At 41.9% G+C, this 22,564-nt stretch overlaps 1 protein-coding gene across 2 annotated transcripts in view; it reads left to right on the top strand.

Moving 5' to 3' along the window:
- The first annotated feature begins 639 nt into the window (after positions 1–639).
- The window catches only part of GRM5 (glutamate metabotropic receptor 5), a 330,163-nt gene continuing 308,238 nt past the window's right edge, over positions 640–22,564 (top strand). For both annotated transcript variants that reach the window (XM_084632778.1, XM_084632779.1), the window contains exons 1-2: positions 640–745; positions 8,266–9,146. In XM_084632778.1, coding sequence (XP_084488904.1) covers positions 8,468–9,146 — 679 coding nt within the window. In that variant the 5' untranslated portion in view covers positions 640–745; positions 8,266–8,467. The remainder of the gene's footprint in view (positions 746–8,265; positions 9,147–22,564) is intronic.

Here is a 22,564-nt window from a genome sequence, read left to right as displayed (position 1 = left end):
GTGTGTGTGTGTGGGGGGGGGGTACATCTATAACTAAAGCTTGAGATGCTACTTGCTGTCCAGAAGCAGGTTCTCGAGACACATTCATGGCTTTAGGTCATCCCCGGTATCATGTATGGCATCGAATTAGCCCTGTTGCCGGACCAGTTGGGAAGCGGGAGGGGGGAGATGGAATAAATTTAGTGGGGAGCCTTTGAAACCTTAATTCACCTGAAGCAACTTCCCTGCAGTGCGAAATTCAAAAGGACTCAGAGCAGAGGGAAGGATTCAAAAGCCAATCGGCTATAAAACTTGTGGTGCTGGGGAGGGAAGGGGCCAGGAGGCTCTGTCCTGCTAGGTCTGGGCAGCGAGAGGTTCTGGAGAGCAGAGAGCAAAGATCCAGCTGTTTTTTTTATCCAGACGCCTCTTGCAAATGAGGCAGTGGCAAGGCTGGGGGAGCAGCGTGTTGAGTGGCACGAGGGGGAGGAAGTACCCGGTCCTCAGAGTCTGGCTGGGATCGGAAGACGACAGGACGTGCTGGTAGCTGGAGGAGTGACAGTGCTGGCCAATGGGGCCAAAGGCGCTGCTGCCGGGTGGTGACCTCTCCAAAGAGACCTGAGGATTATTCAGCCCCCCCCCTCCCCCCGCAGAGGTCTGCGATAGGATTTGCTATCAATGGCAGCGTTAAACATTGCAGGAGGCACCTTGCCTGCGCGTCTTGGCTATTGACACCCCATCGCAAGTGGCGAATGCAGCCATCCGCAAGGTAATTCGGCTGGGGAGGGGTTGGCGGGTATCAGTCCCCGTTGCAGCTAAAGGAATTCCGGATCCAGCAGGAGCTCTCCCTCCCTTTCCCCCTATTGTTCCGTGCCCTGATCGCATGGCTTCCAAGCAAGCCAAGGCTGCAGGTGACTGGGGTAGGAAGGGGCGCAGCGCCATGCAGCGTGCTTCTCCTGCACATGGCTGCCCTGTGGGTATGTCTGCCTGGGAAGCCTGCCTAGTGACATGGGTCTGGGGCCAGCCCCGGCTGCGGTGTTCTGCGCGCTGCGTGGGGAATGGGCGGTGGGACCCGCCAGTTAGTTAGTTACCTTGCGGCTTTGCAGGCGAGACCTTCCTCCACGATTAGGCAGACAAGGAACCTCTCAATACCAGGCGTTCCCGAGTTTTACAGGACCTGTGTGATCCGCTCAGCGGGGCAGGAGGGGCGGTGTAGTGGAAAAGGCAATGGACTTGCTCTCCAGAGAGAGCTGAGCCCCAGCCTTCCCGTATGACCTTGGGACAAGTCACACAACCTACTCTCAATTCCCCAGCGAATACTTGGGGATAATACCTCCGGGGGTACCAACATCCACTGCCGATTGCCCGCTGCTCAGATACTACCGTGAGGAGGCCAGATATTTAGACAGATCTAGCTAGCTAGGTCTAAGAACCAATTCATAAATGCGTGTGTATAGACATATATTTTAGCCGGCTACACCTGTAGGTAAGATTGCACTATACTTTATAAACCCTTGTTTAGTGTGTGTGTATAATTCAAAACCTGTAGCCCAATTTGGCAGAGTTATTACAATACAGCTTCATGCCCCCCACCCCCCCGCCCATTTTTCCAGTCCTTAACTTGTCTCTTGAAATCCCTAGCTTGGTGCCTGGCAGCTGAGTGTCTGTCTCCGGAGGTGTCCAACTGCTAGTGGCCTGTTAAGTACCATAGACAGCTCCTTCTAATGCTTGAGGAGAATTAACTGGATTGAGGATACAGCTTAGCAGCTGCTCCATGTAAAAGGGAAGGAAAATTTAGTTTGACTACCAGGTGAAACTCCCCATTGGTGAGATCTATTACACCACTGTATCACTTCTCCAAAAGGAAGTGGTGGAAACCCCATCCCTTGAGATATTGAGGCTAGAAAAAGCACTTGAAACTGCCCATCAGGGAACAATCCTGAAAAGAGAGTGGGGATGCACTAGGAAACCTAACAGGTCTCTTTCATCTTTGATTTTATTATTATATTGCAAAACATTCCATTGTAGTTTACTATAGCACCTAACAGAGGAGAAACACATTCAGATAGTAATGTTTGTGCTATGTGGGTGGGGTATTGTTATAGTTTTGTTTGGCTTTTATATTTTAAATGCTAAGCAATTACCCTTTGGATCCTAAATATGTGCTTTAGCCTCTTATTTACTTATATATTTTGATGTATATCTGCTTCTTTAGTAAAGTGGCAATATGGAAATGCTCTCCATGCCCCCCCTGTATAGTGATTTGCTGTGATACTTTCTGCAGTTGTCACTTTCCCTTGCTTTCTGTTTATCACTTCTTCTGGATCTGACGGTATTGTTAATAATAAAATGATTAAGCATAGTTGAAAGCACACTGGAAATATTAGTTTCTGTGTCATTCAACAGTAATACCTTGTATATGTACTGTGGGGCCTTCTAAAGATCATTGGCTGTTTTACTGGAATATTAGTTGCATATTAAAAACTTTATCAAAGCATTAAAGGAATGCAGAATAGATAAAGGAGCTTGTGGGACTGTTTTAGAGCAAAGAATACTAGAGAAGTCAATATAACCCTTTATGATGGTACAATGTGTATTTAGAAGTTTACTACATTGGTCCATTTTATGATTTTATGGTCTTTCTCTATATTTTCAATATTTGTAAATGGAACTACATAGTGGTTTTTATTTCCTGTCCCTTGGTGTTCAGCAGTTTAATCTATTCTTAAAGGGCATGATCCAAAGCCCATTGGAATTCACAGTGCAATGGCTTGCAACTCTGATTTTTGGTCTTTTTTATTTATTTATTTTAAATTAAAGCTCAATGGCTTTTGAAATCTAAACACAAAATAACCTTGTTAATATAGGTCAAGGTTTCAAAAGCAACTAGTGATTTTGGGTGCTTCCATTTTTGGATGCCCAACCTGAGACATCTTAAAAGAACCTGATTTCCTAGCGTGGGTGCTCAGCACTTTCTGCAAATCCAGCTCCGTTAACATTTCTCCAGTTCAGCACCCAAAATCACTTGGTCTCAGTGTGCAGGGACAGTCTTCGGCCAACAAAAACCAGGTGATCAGAGTTAAGTCTTATCATCCTTAAGTTGCACTCCTTACCCAAGTTTAAATGCTCTGCCTATAGAGTGAAGAGCATAGACATCTTTATTCTGTATCCCTTATGCACCCTAAACTTCCTGATTTCTGTGGGAGATTTGCCTGCATAAGAATTGCACAATTGGGCTTGTGGGCCAATACATCAGTGACTGTTTTCAGACACTTTCAGTTCCCATGTAGTGAAAATCCTGAACGTAGAGTTCCCCAGAATTTGTTGGCTTAAATCGGATAGGCTTTACATTAATTTAATTGTTTTAACAACTGGATGGCAGTGAAGCAGTTATGTTTGGTGTCTATGTATGCCTAGGAAGCATTTAATCTGCAGATGCATGAGGAGTATTTCTACACAATGAGTGAAATTTGTCATTGCATATGTGTCTTGATCTCACTAGGTGCTACGCATTCTGGCTCCAATCCAGGAAAATTTAGGTAGGTACTCAATTGAAACAAAGGGATTCCTCCTATTCTTAAAGTTGAGCATGTTCTTAGGAGCTTTGCTGGATTTGACCCAGAGCCTCCATCACCTTGCAGGATCAAGCCCATACAGAGTAGATAGATTTTCTCTCATACATAACAGGCATTTAAAAATGTTTAAAAAATTATTCAAAGGAACTTAAGATATTACAAACTAATAGGCATCGGTGTCTGTAAGGTTACAGGGCTGTAGAAAAGCTGTCTAGGAGTAAAATGATTTTCTTGTTTTCCTAATGTAAAATGCACCAAATCAATTCCTGCCAAACAATTAAAAAACGGTCCCTGACTGAGATTATACACCAGTAATGGTGAACTACAAACCCCATGTAACAGGGAAGCATAACAGAAAAGCAGGCAGGCTTTAACTCTACCATCACTAGTGGGCACTGCTCTAATGTGAGCTGTTTGTATAGGAAGTGTTTTACATTGTAAAGACTCAAGCAAAGTTTCCTTTGCTGGAGCATAAAGCAAAGGAAGTCAGAAATGCCCCACCAAATAAACTCCCAACCATGCATGTTTTGAAGAAAGAGCAAAATGTTCAAGATTCCTAGTGGCTTGTGAGGAATCAGGAGTAAATTAATTGAAATACAGTGGAAAGTCACTTTATTGTTGTTTTTTCTCCACCAATTATAGTTACAGATAGTTTAGTATTTCAAGTTCAAGTAAATAATTGTAGAATGATGCAGTATTAACACAAAGTGCTGGAGATGTTAATTTACTGTGCTTTTAGGCTCTGTCCTTGACACAAATCAGCTGGAATATTGCCCTAAAAGGACATCTGAGGATTCCTCCTGGCACAGGGGAGTCCTAGGGTGTCATAGTGATCACACGCCTGGCTCCCATCCTCTCTAGAGGGCTTGGGCAGGGTACATGTCAAAAGAGCAGGGAGGCAAGACAGAGTGCTGTGTGGTCCATCAGCTCCATGCAGGAGTAAATTGGGGTAGCTCTGTTAACTTCAATGGAGCAATACCAGTTTACACCAACTGAAGCGCTCATGCAAAATGTCTCTCATTCCTGACAAGACAGCAGGCGTTCTGTTTCCACCATATATTTGGTGGCTGCAGATTCCAGTGCTCAGCATATGCTATATACACTGTTATACGTAGGGCAGATAGCTTTTGCCTTTTAAAATATTTTCCTGGCCATGTCCAAAAAACTGGCATACATCAGTAATTCCATCTTTCTTATGTTGGAATAAATCAGGAGTAACTCTCTTGAAGCCAGTGGTGTTGCACCACTGTAAAACTAGTGGGCAAACAGATCCATACCTTGAGTGTTTTTTTTTTTTGTTGGATTGCATGTGCATCAGTGAAGAAGAGTAAGTGCAGGTGTATTAACAGCAGTTCCCAATCGTTTACTATGCACATGGTCTTCACTGCCTTCAAACCTGAACACTCTGATGGGTCCCCTACCCGATTCTATATTAGAGCTGTCTCACAGGAAATGCCAGTGGGATGCACAGCCCATTGAATCTCTCCTCAACTATCTTTTAGCCAAGGAGCACCTTTTGGCCAGGTTGGGGTGTTCACCATGCTGACCTTGATGGCATCCCTCAGTGCCCTGCCTGCAAAGCCAGATGACCTCTCTTTAATGCTGGTGTAAATTCTAAATAACTCCACTGGTGAACTTAATGATGCCAGTGTAAATTCCATGTAATTTCACTGGCTGGTTTAAAGTCCATAGAAGATAGTGGGTGTCTCTCCATTGACTTCAGTGGGCTTTGGATCAGAGTCCTAAGTGTACCAATGTAAATCCCAAGTGACTCCGCTGGCTCACTTAGTGACGTGGGTAAATTCCCAAGTAAATTTAGTCTGTCACTTAGCTACTCTGGTGTAACTGATATAACTGTTAACTCTGATGTAACTAAGATCAGAATCTGGCTTTCTGGCCCTGGCTTTGAGGAGTGAGAGTTGAGGGCTCTCAGAGTTGGCCTTTGGGTCCTATGGAGCCCTCAGCCCTGGGCCCCCTTGATTTTGGTGAACTGGAATGTAAAGTAGAACCTCAGCTTTTGTTTTCTAGCTCTCTACCTTGCAGAGATAATTTTTCAAACAAACACCAGTATAAATAGATGTAAACTGGAGTTGAAAGGAACAGGCTGCCGGGCTCTGCTTTCTACACTCTGAGGCCAGGGAAGGCAAAAATTGCCAACCTGGCACCCCCTTCACATGCATAGTGTGCAAAACGAGTTGGTTACCTGAAGCTGTAAATGTAAAGACTCATGTCACTAACCTGCCTGGCTGCATTGGACTGGGCCTGGTGTGATAATGGTACACAGGAATTTGAAACATTTGGTGGAGAATCATTGTTAAACACCTCATCCAAAAACACTCAGACTGTTTGCTGAGTACATAGTTACCCCGAGAGCCAGGAGGTGAGCAGCGCTTTATAATTGCACTTCCAGCCTTGCTCTGAGCCAGGGCCAGAATTTGGCCATTTAACAATAATGCTTTGCTACCCGAGGAACTGAACACAGTTTACAAACATCAGCTGATTTGAATAATGGGGCTTGCATTGGAATAAAGGGGAAAATAGACATGTTAAACATTCTAATAAGTAAAAACTTACACCATAAATTAATTTAAATCTGTCCTGATAATTTACAAAAGTACCCTAGAGTGTTTTGTCATCCATAAAACAGTTTACAACTGATACTGAATTGTTTTCAGAGGCACACAATAAACAGTTGGAGGATCTAAGATAAGTAGTAGCACAATTCTGTAATTAAATTGAGACTAGTTAACCTGAATTGCATCACTTTTATTGCTTCACTGCAGAGGATTGTTGTAGTGATACTCCAAGTCTTCATAGACTATGAAGCACTTTGTTAAACTGATTTACAACAGTTTTGCAAGGTGTATTTAATTGCTAGCACTTTCTATTAATACTGAAAACTACAAGAACCATTTCTTTTCAGTATTGCTTCATTATCACCCCTCTTTGAAAAAATTAATTTGCAAATGTTCAACTAAACATTGCATGACTATACTTCTGTGCAAATAGTTTTTTAGAATGCTTCTTTAAAACATGAAGTGAGGATAAAATGTCCAAATAAAGTTGATTATCCTTAGACACGAATGTCTTTTGTGTTGGAATATGTATTTCTTGCTTTCAGCTTTATGAGCTTTAACTTCATTGTGGCACAGGCTTGAACTATATACCTGTGAGTGATAAGGTAGGAATTTGCTAGATTCTGATCAGTTACACCCGTGTCAAAACAACGCTAAGAGAAGGGGTTAGGAAGATATGTGGCATAACTTCTTGCAGCAGAAATTTCTTGCAGCTTCTTTTGAAATATCTGGTATAGGCCATTGTCAGAGACAGGATACTGGACGAGACTCAGCCATTGGTCTGATCCACAATTGTTCCTAATTCCATTAACTTCAGTGGATGTGTAACAGTGTAACTGAGATTAGAATCTTGTCTAGAATTTACTGTTAGCTCATTATGAATAGGGTTGGGTATGTGGTTTTCCTAACTGGCTCTGAGCCTTCAGAGCCACATGTGCTTAACTTTACGTGCTGTGAATAGTCCCATGACACAAACAGGACAATGCACAGTGCCTAAAATGTGCTACAGTCTTGGCTGGATCAGGGCATGTAAGAGACCTCTTTGAACAGAGTTCAGCAATGTGCTAAGCACCTGCTGTGAGCTTCTGAGTATTTTTAAGTCCCTGTGACTTCGCTATGCTGACCAGGATATGAAGTCTTTGATGATAAATGAAAAATAAGTATCAAAGCAACAATAAAAAAAAATCAAATGCAGCTCTTTTCTAGTCTGCAGTGCAGAGTGCATAAAATGTTTTGTGCACCACTATGTCTGCACTGCATGTACGCTGTTGGTTTTCTATCGTGGGGATCTGTAGGAACAGTTTATATTCCAAAGTGTTACACTTACCGTTCGTGTGGGTGGGTTCCACTCTACAGAGATCAGTGGCATTGCCTTCACTTATTACACCTGTGATGAATTTGACCTATGGATGCAAAACAAGGAAACACCTTTCAGCCAGTCCGATATCAGGACTAATTTACTACATCTATGACTAAATGCAGAGTATTTAAGTATTTAAAATAATATTGATATTAATTAAAATTAGGTACTTAGTAGTTGCTAACAAAAGTGATTGTTTTCAAATCTGTCTGTCAATGGAAATCTATAGCCTTTTTGGAACCAGCTGAGTTTTGCAAAAGATTTGAAGGGCCAGATTCTGCTCCCATGTATATCAGTGTAGGTATGGAGTGACTCCACTGATGGCGGTGGAATTCCTTTGGCTTTATACTGGTGTAATTGGGAGCGTAATATGGCCCAGAGTACGTTATTGTGCATCACAGATATATTCTGAATTACAATATTCAAATGTTCGTAAGGTTAAGGAGGAGATTTTCAAAGGCACAAGTGGGAAGTAGGGCACATCAGTCCCATTGATGATCAATGGGAATGAACTGCCATTTGTGCCTTAGAAATTAGCCCCTCCAAGTGCTTTTTGTGTATCCCTTTTAAACAGCCTGGCTTCAGTAGAGCTCTGTTGATTTACACCAGCTGAGGACCTGACCTAGCATAATGAAATGGTAAAGCACAAACAGATTTTTTAGCTTGCAAGATAATGAAAAAAGTAAATGTGTGATGTGCTGTTATCACTATTGACAGCAGAGGGAATAGACATCCTTACAACTGATTTTAAAGCTATTTCCCCTATCTTTTTTTAAAGGTTATGAAGATTATGATCACATGTGCAGCTCTGCATAGCTGTTCCCTTGGAGACGATGGTGGTTCCCTAGAGAATAGGCGGAAATGCCTGGTTAACCATCAGCTTCCTGCTCTTTTTATCCAAAAGATTCTCTAACTACTTTTTAACAACTCTCCGTTTTATTCCATCATGTTGTCTCTACCAGCTTAAACTATTTCCTAAGATGGTCCTTTTGCTGTTCCTTGCAATCCTGTTATCGAAGGAAGATGTCAGTGGGAACTTTGGGTTTTTGGTTTCTGCACAATCCAATGAAAGAAGGGTGGTTGCACATATGCCTGGTGATATTATCATTGGAGCTTTGTTTTCTGTCCACCATCAGCCAACTGTTGACAAGGTCCATGAGAGAAAATGTGGAGAGGTGAGGGAGCAATATGGCATACAGAGAGTGGAAGCAATGCTTCATACTCTGGACAGAATTAATCTGGACCCAACACTATTGCCAAATATAACACTAGGCTGTGAAATAAGGGACTCTTGTTGGCATTCTGCTGTGGCTCTGGAGCAAAGTATTGAGTTCATAAGGGACTCTCTTATTTCATCGGAAGAAGAAGAGGGGATAGTGCGCTGTGTTGATGGATCTTCAACATCGATCCGCTCCAAGAAACCCATTGTCGGCGTCATTGGCCCTGGTTCTAGTTCAGTAGCGATCCAGGTCCAGAACTTGTTGCAGCTTTTCAATATACCTCAGATTGCTTATTCTGCCACAAGCATGGACCTAAGCGACAAAACTCTGTTCAAGTATTTCATGAGAGTCGTGCCATCTGATGCACAGCAAGCTCGAGCTATGGTGGACATTGTCAAACGCTATAACTGGACCTATGTTTCTGCTGTACATACTGAAGGCAAGTGTTCTACTTTTTTTCATCCAAGCATGATTTTGAATTGCAAGCAGTGGTAGTTAATTACTAGATGATTATAATGTTGCCTCTTTTTTTTAACCTGTTAGTTCTGAATGGTGTGGATTGCATATGTTACTTTAAAGATTAGTTTCATACACATGGTGTGTCTTGGTGACATTGGGCTGGTATTGATTGAACAGAAGGTTTGAAATCCAGAGTTTCACAGTGTGAAATGTGTTTTTCCTATCATTTATCACTTACACAAAGTCCTTCAGGTGGCATTTAAAAATTGGCCGGGTAATTAGCTTAATGTAACTACTACTCAATACAGCGGTTAGAATATTCATTGTGTTTATGGTGGTGGCAACTGCTAAAGGAGCTAATTCTGGTCTTAGCAGTATGAGCTGCACTGGGGCTTGGGAGAGCAGTGACAGTAGTTTGCCACATGCTCCTTATTAGCACTTGATGCCGGTATCAGCGTATGCATAAGAGACTTGAGGACCTGGCCGATGCTCTGAGTGACCACACCTCCTTAGGATCAAGAAGAACATTTTGCTAGGACCTCTCTCTAGTATTTAATGGGCCACTAGGTCAATTTTTTCATGTATATCTGCTCATCTGCATTTGGGGATGGGTGGGAAGAGCCTTCTTGCACCTTTATCACACCCTGATGTTCCATGTAGGTGTGTAACAGGCCAGAATTGTACCCTACATGCCTCTCCTTCCTTTAAGTTTGTTCCAAGATTAGAGATTTTACAGTGTACTGTGAAGTGCATGCGGTAAAGGCATGGGATAGGGAGGAGTGAAGGTAGACTACAAATGAGATAAAGAGCCTGATACCCCTATGACTTACACTGGCTTACTACACTGGGGTAAATGAGAGGAAAAGCAAGCCCAAACCACTATAAGCCCTGCTCTTACATGCCTGAGCAACACCAGAGAGTGGGCAGTGGGGTGCAGTACACAGTGTTTACCACGTGGGGTCGAGTAAATATGTAGTAGTGAGCATCCTGTCCAAAAGAACAGCATGTTTCTTTGCCGAGCAAGTGTTGAACACCTCTACAGATGTGCTATTTTCTTTATCACAACCATTAGGCAACAGCTCTTTCCCCCTCTCCTGCCCCCCACACATACTGTGGATCTGGTGCTTTGATAGGCATTTTACCCATCTTTTTTGGGTAATATTGACCTGATGCATGGGTGTGGTGACCTCCTCTACTCTGGTTGATGCCCATAACACATTCTATAGGATTTATACCTAATTATTGAAAGACCATCAACCCTAGTGAATGTAAACTGTTTTAGAACTTTTATGCAGATTTTTTAAAAGCCTTTTTTCCCATCCTGATACTGAGGGCTGATGAGTAATTGCAGTCTTATTCAGATATGTATGCATGAATATATTAACAGTTTAATGTAACAGAGTATAAATCACAAAGCATCACATCATGCGTTGAAGCTGCTATGGGCCATATGATGGCCTTGGCATACCTCCACGTTGGACCTTCCCATCACAACATGTGTGTGAATATCAGCTTGGGAGTATGATTTGAAAAAGGGGGAGGATATAACTGATATATTAGTGTTGCATATTATCATATGATGTCACTTTTTTAATGCTTCCAACTTCTGCTCAAGCAACACCCCCGTTTTAAGGTCACAGGTGACGTGTCCAACACAAGCAGAGTTGATTTTGTGTCGATGTCTTTGTCCACACATCATGGACACACAACATAGACCAGACAGTAACATGCATCCCTGGATAATCTTACCACAGAAGACGTTTACATGGCGGTGGTTGCATGTTGGGAAGGAGGGGGATTGGGATACTGGAATTGAAGCTGGAGATCACTGTTGTGGATGAGACAAGGGGGATGGATGGGTTTGGGGATGGGAAGAAGGGACCCAACTACCACCAAATGTGTAATTAGTAAGATGTTTGCTTATCACCATCCTGAGCACATGGAATAGATGGTGGCCTTTAAGCCACACCCTTGGATAGAGTGTGGTGTGGAGCATCACTGGAGAGATGCCCAGTCTCGCCGAGAGATGCCCAATCTCTCCTAGAGTTGTTCCTTGCACAGATAGGGGAATGCAGTTTGCGCCTGCCATTGCTTGTGGAGCAAGAAGCCTCCCTGTCCACTTTTCGGTGTCTTGTTATTGCAGGCAGCCCCAAGAAAGGTTGTGGGGAAGCTTCTTGCTTGTCTTTCTATCCCTGCGTGGCCACACAGAGGTTGCTCACCATCTGGGCCTTTGCTTGCAAATTGTATCTGTGTCTGTTTTTATCTTTTCATATGGTATACTCTTTGGGGCAGGGACTGTCTTCCTCTGTGTTTGGAAAATGCCTTGTGTCCTTTGGATGCTACCACCACCTAAACTAAAAAATAATAATTAACCTCCCCTCCCCCAAAAATGTGTAACCGCTGATGGAGAGCTGGATTTCCAGATGTTTCAAATGAATGCTGTGTTTTATCTTATGATCAATCTCTAGTAAACAAGAATCCACAAGTATAGAAGGAAACATCAAGGACTTTTCTTTGCTTAGTCTGGAAAGAATTATTAGAACGTAAGGGCAGATCCTCAACGGAGCTTCATCAACTTCAACATAGTGGCCCTGTTTTACACCAGTTGAGGGTTAGATCCTTACTGTTCAAATGTCTGTTTGGTTAATTTTTGCAGAGTAGTTTCAAAGAACCTAACATTTAAAGTACTATGTTTCAATAGGGGTGTTTTACATGGAAATAAAGATCTTGGCGAGTGGAAACCTCCAAGGCCGGATTACACCATGGTTACACCAGAGTAGCTCCATTGATGTCATTGGAGGTACTCCTGATTTACAGTGGGAGTGGGTGAGAGTAGAATCAGAGGCACACATTGGGATCCTACCATCTGATGTCACATGCTGGCGATCCAGATGATGAGCATGTCCTCTCTGTCTGAATATCCTCAGAATTCCGCAAATAAACGTAAAACACTAACAGCTTGCCTTAAAAATTGGCTATAGAAATAGGAATTCGTTCATATATTTATTCAGATGTTCTGGGCACTTTCCAAATGCTGCTGCTATCCCAAAGAGGAAAAAAAATGTCAAAACACAGATGAAGGTTGGGGAAAAGGGATTCAACACATACATGAAAATAGATCCGGGTGAAGCTATTCACGTGTCTTGTTATTTCCCCTTTTAAAAATATGTCTGAACTATTCCCAACTACCTGCCTACCTAGTTATTTGTAGGTTTTATTTTTTAACTGTAACTCATCCTAGCCTAGTTTCTATTTCTTTTTAAACCTCCTGACTCTTGCACATTTACCTATTGATTTACACCCATTATTATTATTATTATTTCAAATAAGATTTAAAATGCTAAATCCCACTTTTATGCCTAACTACTATCTTACTCATGATCCCCATGCATTAACCATTGAGACAGCAACCCCTGGCCCCTCCTGCGGGGTCTTCTGTAAGCCCAAGTGTCAGCACTTATTCCCTTCTGTCTATGTGTATAGGCAGGGCACCCTGACATGCAATCTCTGACTTCTTGAGGGGGAAAGGTTCCATTCCCAGGAGATAGAGAGATTCTGCCCCTCATGGCTGCCCTTGGTAGAGGATCTGGACAGGGAGGAAAGTGAAGGGAAAGTCCATCCTGGCTGATTAAAAGACCACTAGTCTACCCCCTGCATAACACAGGCCATAATATTTCACCCAGTAACCCTGAAGTGGAGGGAAAATATTATTACGTATTTTCCAGGCATGTGCTATCCAAGCACACAGAGATTATCCCTTCCCCCAAGAATCTTACAATCTAAATAGACATAAGGTAGGAGGGGAAACAGGGAAGAGAAGTGAGTTGCTCAAGGTCAGTGGAAGAACTGGGTTTAGACCCAGGTCTCCTGAGTCCCAGCCTAGTTCCCTAGCTCTGACAGTACAATTTATTTCCTTACATAAACAGTGAAAGAGTGAATGTCAGGTAAATCGTCAGTGTTCACATGCATCAAGAGTGATTGGAGAGCCACCTTTGGCTAATCCTAATGGTGCTGGAGTCAGATCTGCATTGGTTAGTGCCTGTAAATCAGTAAAAAGAAAAGGAGTACTTGTGGCACCTTAGAGACTAACCAATTTATTTGAGCATAAGCTTTCGTGGGCTACAGCTCACTTCATCGGATCCGAAAGCTCACAAAAGCTCATGCTCAAATAAATTGGTTAGTCTCTAAGGTGCCACAAGTACTCCTTTTCTTTTTGCGAATACAGACTAACACGGCTGTTACTCTGAAACCTGTAAATCAGTAGGTTGTTGTTTCTGTCTATTGGAGGAACTACATATAAAAGTAGGCTATCTCCTGATGGCTATATTTCTGATATTGCATATAATAAAAGTGGTCTTGTATTAATAATCTTGCAGAGTGATGTGGAATACATTCACTATTTGCAGTGGAAATGAAGGCTTGAGTTAATGAGGACAATTATTTCTGAACAGTAATCATCCAAGAGCTAAATGGGACAACGAAACCCTTCCATTTAAACTTATGATGCTGGTGTGGGATTTTGGAACGATGCTTTTTGGCTGGATAGGGAGGAATTGGGCAACCATGAATCCTGGATTCTTAAAATGAATGTGGTTGATGATCCAGTATGTATTCATAGGAAATCTCCAGTAGGACCAAAGCACTTGGCTTTGCAAAATATTACCATGTCAGTGCTCTTTCTCCAGCTGCTGAGTTCCTCAAGTGTCTCAGCCCTTTTCACCTGGACCTCACTACTGAGCACGCAGTCAAATGAATCAGACACACATGCCCAATGTGCATCATCTTTAACTGCACACTTTACCAGCTTGGTGAAAGCCCTGTGCCAAATGCATTGCGCATGCCCACCAGGCAGTTCTTAAAGGGTCATAATGGCACGAAAATCCTTTTTCATGGAATATGGACCAGTGAGGACTGTTTCACTGGCAGGTTTCAAATTTCTACAAAAGAAGAAAAAAACTGAGCAGGCTCCATATCCCCTTCAGAAAATAATGGAGGCCATTAATATATCTTTGAGACAACCCAATTTATTTAAAAAAAATCCTTATTTATGAGCTAACTGCTTATCCACCTTCTATGGATGACACTTCAAGTAAACCACAATAAAGATTCAGCTAGAGCAATATCCTTGATTCTGTCTGACTGGATTTATGACCAGCCTAGATCATGACCCAAACCACAAAGGTAGGTAAGGCCTAAACAGTATCAACTACAGCTAATGATGCGTGTGGGACACCCACTTCCGTGTGCTCAGCAAAGGAGTGCAAGGTAATGTGGAAGGGCAATAACTGGGCATGTCCACTGGAAAAGGGACCTCTGGTAAGCTGTCTCTCACAGCATGACTCCACATGGCCAAAACTCAGCTTAGCAGCTCAGCATAGACAGGTAAAAAAAGCAATAAAATAAAAATAACATTTTTAAAAAAAGGTGCCTGGCTGAGAAGATTCGAATTTGAATGATCCACCCCCGTATGTTTGCTCAATTGTACCTGAGGCAGAGCTCTATCAACACAACAGTTTCAACGTGGAACCCGGTTCTCAAATGTGGATACTTAAATCTGTATTTGGGAGATTTAGAAGAGGATGGAGAGATGCTTTAGGAGCCTAAGCCATTCCTTAGGTGCCTTAAGTAGTCACCTACTTGGATTTTGACATCCAGTTTTAGGCAGCTGTGAGTGAAGAGAGGGTAGCAGCAATGGATTCCACAGGGTGATGCCAGTGTGCCTAAAATTCTTCATGCCCATTCAGTCTGAGATCCCTATGTTTGGACTGCCATTAAAGACACTGATTAGTGCAAATTGTGGTGCTGCTGAGACATGTATACCTGTCTGTTGGAGCCCAGACTGACACCAGAAAAGCCACCAGACGGGTAAACACGTCTGTTACCAACCTAGGAAGGATTTGAGGTAGCAACGTAGAAGTGAAGTGCTTAGAGTCATCCAGACTCCATATGTTTTTTAGCCTTTTAATCCTAGTCTGTGGCTTTATTGATCTGTTGGGAACAGCTTGAAGGTCAAAGTGTTTTAGTGTGCTCAAAACCCACAAGTTTCAGTTGCTCTAACACTGAAGTCACACAGCAAGTCTCCTTGGTTGGTCCCATAGCTCCTCTCCACACTTGATTAATAGATTTTAGAGCAAGTCGGTACCATTATGCTAATCTAGTCTGACCTCCTCATAATTAAGTCCACAGAATTTCACCTAGTAATTTTTGTATGAAGCCCATAACTTCTGTTTGAGCTGTAGCATGTCTTTTAGAAAGATATCAAATCATCATTTAAAACCTTCAAATGGTGGAGAACCCATGACATCCAGAGGTGAGTTGTTCCAATAGTGAATTACCCTCACTATTAACAAATTGTGTCCTACTTCTAGTCTGTATCAACCTAGTTTCAACTTCCAGCCACTGGATCTTGTTATGCCTTTGTCTGCTTGCCTGGTCTACATTAACGAGGTATGTTGATCTAAATTACGTAACTTACATTGATGTAGCTTAAATCGACGTACAGTGGTGTCTACACCACACTATGGTGAGGGGAGATGCTCTCCTGTTGACATAGCTAACACCTTTTGGGGAGGTGAAGCCCTGACATCAACAAGAGAGCTCTCTGCCATCGACTTATTGCATCTTCTCCTGATCCATGAATCCATGGCAGAGGTGCCAATTTAGCCGGTAGTGAAGACCAGCCCTAAGATCCCTCTGCTCTCAGAAATCCTCTCCTCATGTAGGTACTTGTAGATTGTGATCAAGTCACCTCTTAAACTTCTCTTGGATCATGGATAAACTAAATAGTGACAGCTCTCTCTCTCAGTAAGGCACATTTTCCAGACCCTGTATCATTCGTGTAGCTCTTCCTGAACCCTTTTCAATGTCCTATTTGAAGTGTGGACACCAGAACTGTGACACAGTATCTTAGCACGTTAATTCCACAGATGATTTTCCTTTCTAGGCATATCTTTTTTCATTGCTTCCTCCAGCAGAAAGCTTCTTCTGTGTGTCAGCCAGGCTGCTGTTAATGCTCCCCTTATTGGCTAGCCAGCACAGCTGCAGCCTGCAAACATGCATCATTTACTGCTGAAGTTTCCCATTAATTAGCCTGCAGTTGCCTCTGATAACCTACCTTTTCATCTCGTTCTTTCTTCTCACCTCTCCGGCTGTTTGTGTTTTTGCTACAAGAATGACACAGGGTCTGGAAAATGTGCCTTACTGAGAGAGAGACTTAAGAGCTGTCACTATTTAGTTTATCCATGATCCAAGAGAAGTTTAAGAGGTGACTTGATCACAATCTACAAGTACCTACATGAGGAGAAGATTTCTGAGAGCAGAGGGATCTTAGGGCTTGTCTTCACTACCGGCTAACAGTGATAGCAGCATATCTGGTCATGGCAAAGGCTGTAAGGGACTTGGAAAGAGTGATGCCAAGCATCATCACAAGGTACTCTGCAGTAACATCCACAGTGTCCCGAAACTGGCTAATGGGCTCCTGGCTCACCGTGAAATCATGATGGTTATTTTTTCTTTTACTCTTCAAAACTTCCACCAAATGGAAAAAATCCTTTATTTGCCCAGCTCTAATTATTCTCATTCACTCTCTGTCCCCTGGAAAAAGATGGTAATGAATAGGTTAAAAAACTCGAAACATATCTACAAGATTATTCAACACACTTGTGTGTTTTTATGGCTGAGGTGTGGAGTTCCTGTTTTGAATTGATTCTGTTTGCGTTTTGCCATATATATTTTGAAGTGAACAATTAATACTTATAGCACACTCTATTATGTGAGCGTTTCTGAATGTAACGAGGGAGACTGCACGTTGGCCCAGATAGAGGTCTGCATGTTCGCTATTTTCCCAATGAATTTACTTTATCAGATTTGTACATTCCGCAAACCTTTCCAAGTGTGGTTCTTCTCTGAAAAAAAATGACTATAGAAATAGTCTCAGAGGTTGCCATATTTATTGTGACTCAATGACTTGAATAGCACAGTTGCTGAGTAGGCAAATAAAGGGATATTTTGTCTAAGTACCAGCCCTGAAAATTTAGCCTGGGATCTGAAAGTCGGGCTGTGCTCTTTCCTTCACCTGCATCATGGCCAGCAATAAAGGCCAAATTCTGCCCTCGGTTACACCTGTGCACCCTTACTGTGTCCAACAGAGTGGCATCAGTAGAACTGGCTTGGATAGGTGCAAATGAGGGAAGACTTTGAGTGAGGCTTTGCAGGTGAAAGTTAGTTAATGGTTCTGTTGATGAAGCTTGAGAAGGAATAGAATCTAGCTCCATTTCCCACTTCTCCATTGGGTCCGCAGTGCTAGCTGCCATTAAATATTGAAACACTGTGTGACTGTGTGATCCTGTGGAGCAAATTTGTGGAGTAAGAAGGTGCTACAGTATTTTTGCATGGTTGCTTTTCATAGTAGAATGGGACTTTAGAATGTGTTAATCGTTAGGCAAAGCTTTTCCTTCTCTCTCTCTCTTCAAATCACCACTCCACTAAGGGCCTGATCCAAAACCTATTGAAGTTAATGAGGAGGTTTTTTATTTACTTCAAAGGATTTGGATAATGCCCTAATTGAGAGGGCAAATCAAAATCCAGTATCTGTCTATCTGTCTAAAGGAGCATTCAAGGATGACAAAGCCATTGCGGAGAAGCTAAATGAATTCTTTGCTTTGGTCTTCACAGCTGAGGATGTGAGGGAGATTCCCAAACCTGAGCCATTCTTTTACATGACAAATCTGAGGAACTGTCCCAGACTGAGGGGTCATTAGAGGAGGTTTTGGAACAACCTGATAAACTAAACAGTGGTAAGTCACCAGGACCAGATGGTATTCACCCAAGAGTTCTGAAGGAACTCAAATGTGAAATTGCAGAACTACTAACTATAGTTTATAATCTATCATTTAAATCAGCTTCTGTACCAAATGACTGGAGGATAGCTAATGTGATGCCAATTTTTAAAAAGGGCTCCAGAGGCGATCCTGGCAATTACAGCCTGGTAAGCCTGACTTCAGTACCAGGCATATTAGTTGAAACTATAGTAAAGACAGAATTGTCAGACACATGGACGAACATAATTTGTTGGGGAAGAGTCAACGTGGTTTTTGTGAAGGGAAATCATGCCTCACCAATCTACTAGAATTCTTTGAGAGGGTCAACAGGCATGTGGACAAGGGCAATCCAGTGGATATAGCATACTTAGATTTTCAGAAAGCCTTTGACAAGGACCCTCACCAAAGGTTCTTAAGCAAAGTAAGCTGTCATGGGATAAGAGGGAAGGTCCTCTCACGGATCAGTAGCTGGATAAAAGATAGGAAACAAAGGGTAGGAATAAATGGTCAGTTTTTGGAATGGAGAGAGGTGGATAATGTAGTGGTCTTCTCCAGGGGTCTATATTGGGACAAGTACTATTTAACATATTCATAAATGATCTGGAAAAAGGGGTAAACTGTCAGGTGGTAAAACTTGCAGATGATACAAAACTATTCAAGACAGTTAAGTCCAAAGCAGGCTGAAAAGAGCTATAAAAGGACCTCACAAAACTGAGTGACTGGGCAACAAAATGGCAGATGAAATTCAGTGTTGATAGATGCAAAGTGATGCACATTGGAAAACAAAACCCCAACTATACATACAAAATTATGGGATCTAAACTAACTGTTACCACTCAAGAGAGAGTTTGGCATCATTGTCGACAGTTCTCTGAAAACATCCACTCAATGTGCAGCAGCAGTCAAAAAAGTGAACAGAATGTTGGGAATCATTAAGAAAGGGATAGATAATAAGATAGAAAATATCATATTCCCTCTACATAAATCCATAGTATGCCCACATATTGAATTCTGCATGCAGATGTGGTCGCCCCATCTCAAAAAAGATATATTGGAAAAGGTTCAGAAAAGGGCAACAAAAATTATTAGGGTTATGGAATGGCTGCCGTATGAGGAGAGATTAATAAGACTGGACTTTTCAGCTTAGAAAAGAGATGACTAATGCGGGGATATGTTAGAGGTCTATAAAATCATAACTGGTGTGGAGAAAGTAAATAAGGAAGTGTTATTTACTCCTTCTTAAACACAAGAACTAGGGGTCACCAAATGAAATTAATAGGCAGCTGGTTTAAAACAAAGAAAAGGAAGTATTTCTTCACACAACACTTTGCCAGAGGATGTTGTGAAGGCCAAGACTATAACAGGGTTCAAAAAATAATAGATACATTCATAGAGGATAGGTCCATCAATGGCTATTAGCCAGGATGGGCAGGAGTGATGTCCCTAGCCTCTGTTTGCCAGAATCTGGGAATGGGCGACAGGAGATGGATTACTTAATGATTAGCTGCTCTGTTCATTCCCTCTGAGGCACCTGGCATTGGCCACTGTCGGCAGACAGCATACTGGGCTAGATGGATCTTCGGTCTGACCCAATATGGCCATCCTTTATCTATCTATCTATCTATCTATCTATCTATCTATCTATCTATCTATCTATCTATCTATCTATCTATCCTCATCCCACCATCACTGCTGTACCTGAGCCACTCACAATCTTTAATATATTTATCCTCACAGCTCCCCTGTGAGGTAGGGAAGTAGTATCATCCTGATTTTCAGATGGGAAACTGAGGCACAAAGAGTCAAAATGACTTGATCGAGGTCACATAGGAAGTCTGTGAAGGGGTGGGGTTTTTTCAGTCCTAATGTTCATTTCAAAGGTGTCCAACTGTAAGGGAAATTGTAAAGCATAAATGCCAGTGTGACTGACTATCACCGAGTGTGTTTAGAGATATCAAGCCTTATTCATGCTGTATAATAATTGGAATTATCCAATACCCAATTGCCAATATGGATTGGAAATTAAGTTCTTTCTAGGTCAGCTATGTAAGACTCAATAAGAATGTAAGCTCTATAGAAATAAGAAACTATGGAATAAATAAAGGTTTCTTGGTCCACTGAGCTCACCTCTTCGGTTATATCTTGACCCTCCTCTCTGATCTGATTTTACTATCTTCATCTTTCTTTGGCCTTGTGCCTTGTAACTAGAGCTGTCTGAATCATTCATGGCTAGACTGATCCTTATTTCTACTCCCAAACTGATGCTGATTATTACAGATCTATGCATTATTCATAATTATTCAGTGAACAGTTTTGCAGACAAATTCCATTATATGAGCTGTTTGCAAGCTGTTCACTTAGGGCTAAATTGTGACATTAAGGACCACCTTTCAGGAGGGTTGATGTGTAAATTGCACCAAACAAAGAGGAATTGTGCTGAGAGTCAAACCTCTGAATCACAATTCTGGCTCCCAGGGATAGTTAATTACTGCCCCCAGCTCATGCATGGCTCACCTACTCTGGCCAGTGAGTGGGGCTGGAAACAAGCTCCAGCAGAATTAAGCCAGCAGAAAATTTATTCTAAGAATATTTGGCATGAGAAAAGGATGGACCCATGAGTTGTTGTGGTGTTATCTAACCTGAAGATGCTCAGGGTAGTGTCCTGGTACTTGGGAGACCCAATTCTATGCTCTGCCATAGACTTCGTATCTGACCTTGGGCAAGTCATTTAGTGTCTCTGGCCCAGATCCTTGTAAGTATTTAGGTACCTAAGTCCCATTGAAATTAATGGGCGTTAGGCATCAAAATACCTTTGAGGTTCTAGGTACACTGTGCCTCAGATTCCCATCTGTAAAATGGGGATAATAATCCTATTTCATAGAAGTGTTGTTAGGATAAATTTATGAAAGATGATGAGGCACTCAGATCCTACAGTGTCGGGAGCCATATAAGTACATACATGTTGAGACCTTATATAGATATCCTTATCTACTCCAGGTGTCTATAGCCTGGCTTCTAGGTGCCTACATTATCAAGAGGAAAATACATCTGTCAAGAAAACTCCACAGGGAAGACAGGTGGGCAGTAATCACTTTAAGCTTTTTGGACAGTATAGAAAATTGAAAGATTAAAAGCCCTTTTAATATTTTTTTCTCATTCACACACAGGCTTTTTACTGCTTTTATTGTTGGAAGAGTGGGTGTTCCTGCAAGTGACTCAAAAACACCTTTGTGTGACAAGTCTCAGCCCACAAAATGCCAAGACATTCAATATCATAAACACATGGGACCAGATTCTGCTGTCAGTTAGACAGGCACAACTCCAACAGCATCTATCTACTTCAGGGACTAATGCACTAAAGATTTCTTAATGACAAGTTGGACAAGTTACTTAATCTCTTAGGGCCAGATTTCTAAAGATATTTAGGTATCTGAAGGTGTTTGCAGATCCCATGGCATCTTTAGGCACCTAAATACATTTTAAAATCTGGCTCTTTGCACCTTAGTTCTTCATCTGGAAAATGGAAATAAGAACATTTCTTTTCTCCTCCTCTGTGTCTTGTCTCTTTCGATTGTAAGCTGTGCATGGCAGGGAGTTTCTCTGACTCTGTGTTTTGTATAGTGCGTAGTACAAAGGGCCTTGACCAAAGCCTGTATGCCTCAGCAGGTTAAAAATAATGATAATTATTAATTGTGCTTCCAAACAAGTATGTATGTAGTCAGGGCTGAATTTCACCCTTATTCCCTAGCATTGCTCCCCTCCCTCCACTCACCCCAAACTGAGAGACCTTCACAAGCTTCTGATATTTTTTCCACTCCAGAGTCAAAGGATTAATTGCAATTAAACAAAGAAGGATTGCAGAATATCAATCCATCATGCACACTGCAGGGGATCAGTTCAGCATGTCTCTGGATCCTTCTGCTATTTATACATGGTGGAACATTTCAAATGGCTAAGAAATTACATGTTTAAAACCGTCCATTGTCACTATACAGTAGGCTTTTGAAAGCTCGTTGGAAGCATTTTTATCATTATCTGCTAGAAAAGAAGAGCAACGTCTTGGCATTTAGGTGAAATCATTGATTGTTTGCCTTATTTATGTATTTTCCCAAGAACTCTTCTAGTTGTTTGGTAACTAATACGTTATTTTTTCTCCTTGCCTTATTGTGGTTTTGACTGTGTCCTCCTTTCAGTGGAGGCTCCAACTCCTCGATTGGAACAAAACAGAAATATTGTAAGTGCTTTATTATGTAGAGCTATTTCAATCCGAGCCAACATCTTGAATTGTGTTTGGAGGCTACTGGCAGCCAGTAAAACACCAGTTTTATGCATTCGGTCCCTAGACATCAAAATTGCCTATATTGCACCTGCAAGTTACCGAGGGCTGAAATCACACCTGCTATTTACAAGCACAGAAATGGAGGCCAGAGTTATAAAATCTGTTCCATAGTGTTTCCCAAACTTCTGTATTGGTGAGCTGCTGTATTTTTCTGCATCGTGAGAAAATGTCCAGTCTTTGTGAAGTAAATGAATGGAAGTTCTTTGGGAAGGGACTGAATGTTCTTCTTGTGTATGAGGG

Source organism: Lepidochelys olivacea (genome assembly GCF_965140295.1).
Source record: "Lepidochelys olivacea isolate rLepOli2 genome assembly, chromosome: 1".
NCBI classification, from domain to species: domain Eukaryota; kingdom Metazoa; phylum Chordata; order Testudines; family Cheloniidae; genus Lepidochelys; species Lepidochelys olivacea.
This window is presented reverse-complemented; position numbering and strand designations above follow the sequence as displayed.